This window comes from Phalaenopsis equestris, unplaced genomic scaffold (genome assembly GCF_001263595.1).
Source record: "Phalaenopsis equestris unplaced genomic scaffold, ASM126359v1 Scaffold000402, whole genome shotgun sequence".
Lineage (NCBI taxonomy): Eukaryota > Viridiplantae > Streptophyta > Magnoliopsida > Asparagales > Orchidaceae > Phalaenopsis > Phalaenopsis equestris.
In genome coordinates this window covers 387,164-392,844 of record NW_018164844.1, presented here as the reverse complement: position 1 = coordinate 392,844, position 5,681 = coordinate 387,164, and the positions used below count along the sequence as shown (strand labels likewise).

Below are 5,681 nucleotides of genomic sequence, written 5' to 3'. Positions count from 1 at the left end.
CTATTATTTCAAATTTATGCATAAAAAAAATGTACCACACATTTAAAAATTTATAATAATACTATTTTCTTGTAATTTTAAAATTTTGAGTGCAATGTGTGCTAATATAAAAATTTAGGTGAGGCATGTAAATACACATAAGAAATGTGTGCTATTTAAAAAAATGACCCTAAAAAATGATGCTCCTGTTTATTTTCAAAGAGTGAAATACACATTTTTAATGAATTAGTTTGTGTTACCAAACTGCTATGAATTTAATAATAAGAAAATAAATATTAAAATCGTAAATACGTAAAAATTGTAAAATAATATTAAAAAAAATAAATTGTAAATTCCAGACTATCCACCACTCAAACACTAAAAACATTGAATATTTCATTTTTAACCCCCTTTAAAATTTAGGCGTTCAAAATAAAATATTCAACATTTTGGATGGTTCTTATATAAAAACTCCAAATATATCACCTTTAACAACCCCAAAACATAAAAATTTACATTTCAGCCACCCCAAACCTTCGATGACCATATAAAGGAGTTCCTCTAATGAAAAAGAAGAGATTTTAGGGTATTGAAATGTTATTTTTTAAATTTATGAGATAAATCCTAAAAAAAAAATATAACAAGAACACATTCAAAATTAATTAGGCCCAGATGGCGAGGGAAGACATGGAAGCGGCGCCCAGAAAGAGCGCCACGTAGGACGCGACTTGCATCCGGAAATTGCAGCTCATCCGACGGCTGAGAAAGTCCGCTGCGATGAGATCAACGAGCGCCATGTAGATGAGTATGCCCGCCGACACAGAATCTAGTACACCCTCAACCAGCAGCGCACGAGGGCTTCTATAGTTGTACTGCCGGGCCAGCGCCGTACCGACGCCAACTCCTGCAGGCGTCGTTATGGCGAAGAAGCACGCCATCAACGCGGCCGCCGCGTTCTTGAACTGTGCCTGTAGCAGACCACAAACAACAACCTCAATTGATCCATACAAGTAGAATGCAACAATCGCATCCATCTACATAAAATTTTAGTATATAATATAGAATAAAGAATTAATCCGTTATTTTGTATAATATTAAAGTAGGTCATGCGCATGACGATAGAAATTTCAGCTTAGAAAATTTTTTTAAAAAATGACATTTTTTTTCAACTCTATCAAAAAAACCGAGCGAAAAAAGTTTTTCTGAATAATATAAGTTGCGTCAAGATATTTACTATAAATGAAGAGAAATATAACACTCCAAAAATCAAGAAAATAATTTGAAAACTCCTCCCTCTTTACAATTAAAGAATCAAGAAAATACTTTGAAAGCTGCTCTCTTTCACAGGCAAGAGATCATGAATCCACAATACACACACACACACAATTCATAGAGAAGTTGAAAACTCAAGTCCCCAATGGCTAGAAATAGCTACTGGTTCCAGCACCATTCCAAACCAGGTACTAGGGTAGGGTGCTCCTCTTTCCATCATCAGGCTAGTGCTCCTCCATTGAATAGACAGTCTCCACACAACAATCTCCCTCTTAAGATTGATTGAAATAAATTCATCTCCAAATTTTTTTCAACATCAAGCAACGAATGGTAGTGTAACTCAATTTTGGTCTTAACCTTCCTAAAACTCCAATTGGAGCCAAACATAACTTTAATTTCTCAAATGTAACAACCTTAATCAAGTATCTTTAAGATTCTAAGTTGTGTTTATCTTCACCAAATATAATTAACCATCTTGTACGAGTGAATAAATGAAATGATAACTTGGCCAAATGTGTTGTCTTAGTATGAAAAATTGTGTTTTTTACTATCACTATGAAGTTTTTCATTCTCTTGCTCCATGCCCAATTTTTTCATAAATCTCTTTAGTAAAATCATCTCCTTAGTAGTCTCAGTAATAGCAACGTGTTCAATTAATGTAGTTGATGATGCAACAATCTTTTTATTAGCATAAAAACTAAACTTACTCAAATTGACAAGTAGAAAGTAAATTAGGTTGTTTTTTTTTTAATTTCTTCTTTAAACATACCATTTTATTAAAAACAACTTCGATTTTAAAAATTCTCTCTATAAAATAATTAATTTAAAAATTTGTTATTTATAAAATTCAGCCAACTACGGCAGACACATAAAACAACAGCTAAATAAGATATTCATTGATAAAACGTAAAAGGCTCAAGATTTTTAAACAATTCCAGCTTTAACCAAAATTGAAATCATCAAGAGAACGAAGGTCGAATTTTATCAGAAACCATGATAACATGTCGAACTTTCTCCTACCTTCCAATTGACAAGGCAAAAAAAAACAGAAAAACAAATTGCCCAAATCCACTACAATTTTGCAAGAATTTAAAAAAGTTGAAATTTAGGCGGAATTGAAAGTAAGAACTTACCACAGATTATAATACCCCTAATTAAAAGTCTTGCAAAAACTCTATGATTTTACGTACAAACAAAAAAAAGGACAAAAAATCAAGCTTTAAAACTTCATGAAAGAGATTTTCAGTCTAATTAAAAAGTTAACGATTCACTTACTTGTGATACACACCCACCCAACGCAAATCCTTCGAAGAACTGGTGGAAAGAGAGCGCCGCAATCAAAGGCCGGATTGTGCAAGGACTCTGCGATACTCCAAGAGACAACCCGATGATAACAGAGTGCGAGACAATTCCCAGCTCCAGAATCTGAAAACATACATTTTACAACTTATTAATCCAATGCTACAAAACAAACATTGATTCGCCCCACCACCAAATGGGTAAATATATTAAAATGTGGATTAGGGGCCGGCAATTTGATGGTATTGGAGTCCTGCTGTTACCACCAATTGGCAGGAAATGGTCAGAATATGTACCTGTGAAACGACTATGTGGCGCACGTGCGAAGAGACTTGACCCTCATCATCGTGGGCAAGCACATGCCCGTGCTCGTGGGCATGCGCATGCGAATGCTGATGAGACGCTGCATGCGCGCGGATTCCGACGATATGCATCGGATCCTCCCCGGCGCGAGCCTCCTCGTCAAACTCTGGCGCCGCCGCAACAATAGAGTCCGACGAAACCGCCGCCGCGGCCGCCGCCTTCAATCCCATCTGCTCCTCGCGATGCTTCCGCTCATAAATCTGCGTGCCCACAAAATCTATCACGAGGGTTCCAAGCGCGGCAAGCATTGCGATGAAGCCTGAAAAGGGAAATCGGCGCCATGGGGATTCCGGGAGGCAGGGGTTGGAGAGTGCAATCTGTGCGTCGTGAAGCATATGGACGAACCCAGTTGCGAGGATGACTCCTGCGGCAAACGCTTTCGCCAACACGAAGAGGCTTCCATCCGTTCGAAGAAATCGACGCTTTCTCCCAACTAGAGGGATCGCAACGCCACCAACGCCGGCGATCAGGATGGCTCCGATCGCCATCATCTTGAGCCGGAAAGCGGCCGCATCGTCTCGGCAAGCATCGCCGCCTCTGCGGTCATCGTGAGAGCAGCTGGAGGCTGATAGCGACGCCGTAATTTGCTGAATTAGGGCTTCTAATTCATCATCAAAGGAAGAGAGATTGGAAAGCATATCACAAATTTTAACTAAATTACATACAACAGTAAGGAATTTATTGAGAATTTACCAGTAAAATTATGGGATTTAGCGCCAAGGTTACTGAGGATAAACAGGGACTCCGGTTCCTGTGAAGATTAAAAAATTAGGGTTACAACTCAGAAAGGTCTGCTAAAAAACAGAACCCTACCTCTATGAAAGACATCCAGCAAAATCCGTGCTTTCTATTAGACTTAAATCGGAACTGCTTCGTTCTCGATCACGGCGATAAATCTGCGAGTGTCGAGAAGGACGAGGAAGAAGGGCGCAAGCGTGGTTTCATTTTATATTTGGCTCTCTTGAGAGTGTCGACATCCCGTCGCATCAGAAGACGCCTACGGAGCCGAAATCCGCAAGAGAAGCGTTCTCTGCCAAGACGAAGCATCGCGCCACTCGAAGAGATTCATTTTTTTTTCGGTGGGCCATCCTCTGGCATATAGGTTGCCGTTGGTTTTTTAATCGGACGGTGGATATGGAGAGAAGGGAATCATGATCTTGGCTGATGAGAGAATGTCGACATAATGAGCAGCGGGATGCGGGGTTTCTATTTTAGTTGATAATAGCTTTTCTTAAGGAATAAATTATAACCGTCCAACGATTAAATTTTTCTAGATTAGAATAGACGGCGATCGAAGGTGAAGGACGGTGATTCAACGGCATCCCTGATGGACAATTTTCTTGGGCTAAATTTAGTTGAATATTATTCATTTTATTTTAAAAAATGTATTGATTATTATTTTAATGAACTATTTAAAAAAATGTTTAGATATTTGTAAGATTTTTTTTTAAAAAAAAATCTTTGATTTATATTAATGATTTTTTATATTACATTTTTAGAAAATTTATCTAATTAAATATTATTGCTTACAAGAGAATTCTCAATAATTGAAAATTTTCGATATCTTAATTTCAACACATACAAGTAAAAATACAAGATAATTTAATTTTTATGTAAAAAAATCTCATAAAAGGAAAATCATGATGACTTGATCGAGTCAAAATAATTCATTAAGAAATTTAAATTATATCTATTCATTATTCTTATGAACAAGAAAAGATGAGAGTATAAAAATCTATAATAATAGTCATATAATAGCAAGTTAGCCATAACAACCATAGAACTATAGTTAATGGATGTAAAAGTTATAATTGGTGGCTACAATGATCAAAGTTATATGACTATTAGTGGTATTCACTTGCAGTTTTCTTCTTTTTCATTGGTTATGATGTAATTGTTAGCTCGTTTTTCTCTTTTCCCAAACCCTATAATTCATTCATATTAAGAATGGAAGTGTGATTATAATTTTTTTAGTAATGCATTTTAATAAATTTGGTCATCCTCCAAAAATTGTCTATCGAATGATCCATATTGATTCGTTTGACGAAAGATTATTTTTTCAACATATAAGAGTCTTAAGACCCTCATAATGAAATGATCTTGGATTTGTTAGATTTCTTTAGTCGAGTTGCTTGTTTTGATTAGAGATTGCATGACCTTCCAATTAATGCACTAAAACTTTTTATCACGCATCGAATGTTTGATCTTGGACTAGGATTAAATCACTTTTAGTGTCATTAAATTTTGTAATATCATGATGCTTTATGTAATTATATTTTCTTGAAATCAGAGCTATGATGGTCATGAATTTAAATTGAATGTTCTCTTTCCCAAAAGGCTTTGAGATTCATTCTAAATATAAATTTCTTGGCGATATTAAAAGCCCTTAATTTTTCGATATCAATATTTGTATTGTTAAAAAATAATAGTAAATCATCGAAAAATCTCAATAATAATTTTAGATATTCGAGAGACTCACATATCAATCAGAATGAAATTCGTCAAAATTTTAAATTATTCATTTTTTTTTTCTTGAATACATTGTCGAGTTTTGAAAACACCTAAATTGCGCCCAAAATATGAAAAAATGACATAATAACACTTCATATAAAAGCATGATCATGTTATCATTTTCATCACAAGTGACATTTATGCACACACGAGCAAATTGATGTGTTTGTGTCTGTGCCCATGTGTATGGGTGTGCCCTTAAATGTAGCACGGTGTGTAAGCAATTGTGAGCGCTATACATGTATGTTCTTGTTTTG

At 35.6% G+C, this 5,681-nt stretch overlaps 1 protein-coding gene across 3 annotated transcripts; it reads right to left on the bottom strand.

Moving 5' to 3' along the window:
• Positions 1–339: 339 nt before the first annotated feature.
• Positions 340–3,971, bottom strand: LOC110026873 (zinc transporter 10). 3 transcript variants are annotated; one of them, XM_020728062.1, is made up of 5 exons: positions 3,774–3,971; positions 3,607–3,664; positions 2,847–3,500; positions 2,527–2,676; positions 340–947 (listed from the first exon to the last, which is right to left on the bottom strand). In XM_020728062.1, coding segments are annotated over exons 1-5 (1,170 nt in total). In that variant the 5' UTR covers positions 3,776–3,971; the 3' UTR covers positions 340–641. The 3 variants fall into 3 exon arrangements, with proteins under 3 accessions (XP_020583721.1, XP_020583720.1, XP_020583719.1); XM_020728061.1 differs by having other exon boundaries at positions 2,847–3,511; positions 3,727–3,968; XM_020728060.1 differs by having other exon boundaries at positions 2,847–3,514; positions 3,727–3,962.
• Positions 3,972–5,681: the final 1,710 nt, after the last annotated feature.

Coding starts and splice junctions, on each gene's coding strand:
- LOC110026873 (XM_020728060.1), bottom strand. Junction 3,515..3,606: donor TAAATCCCATAATTTTACTG/GTAAATTCTCAA, acceptor ATGATGAATTAG/AAGCCCTAATTCAGCAAATT. Junction 2,677..2,846: donor GCCACATAGTCGTTTCACAG/GTACATATTCTG, acceptor GTATGTTTTCAG/ATTCTGGAGCTGGGAATTGT.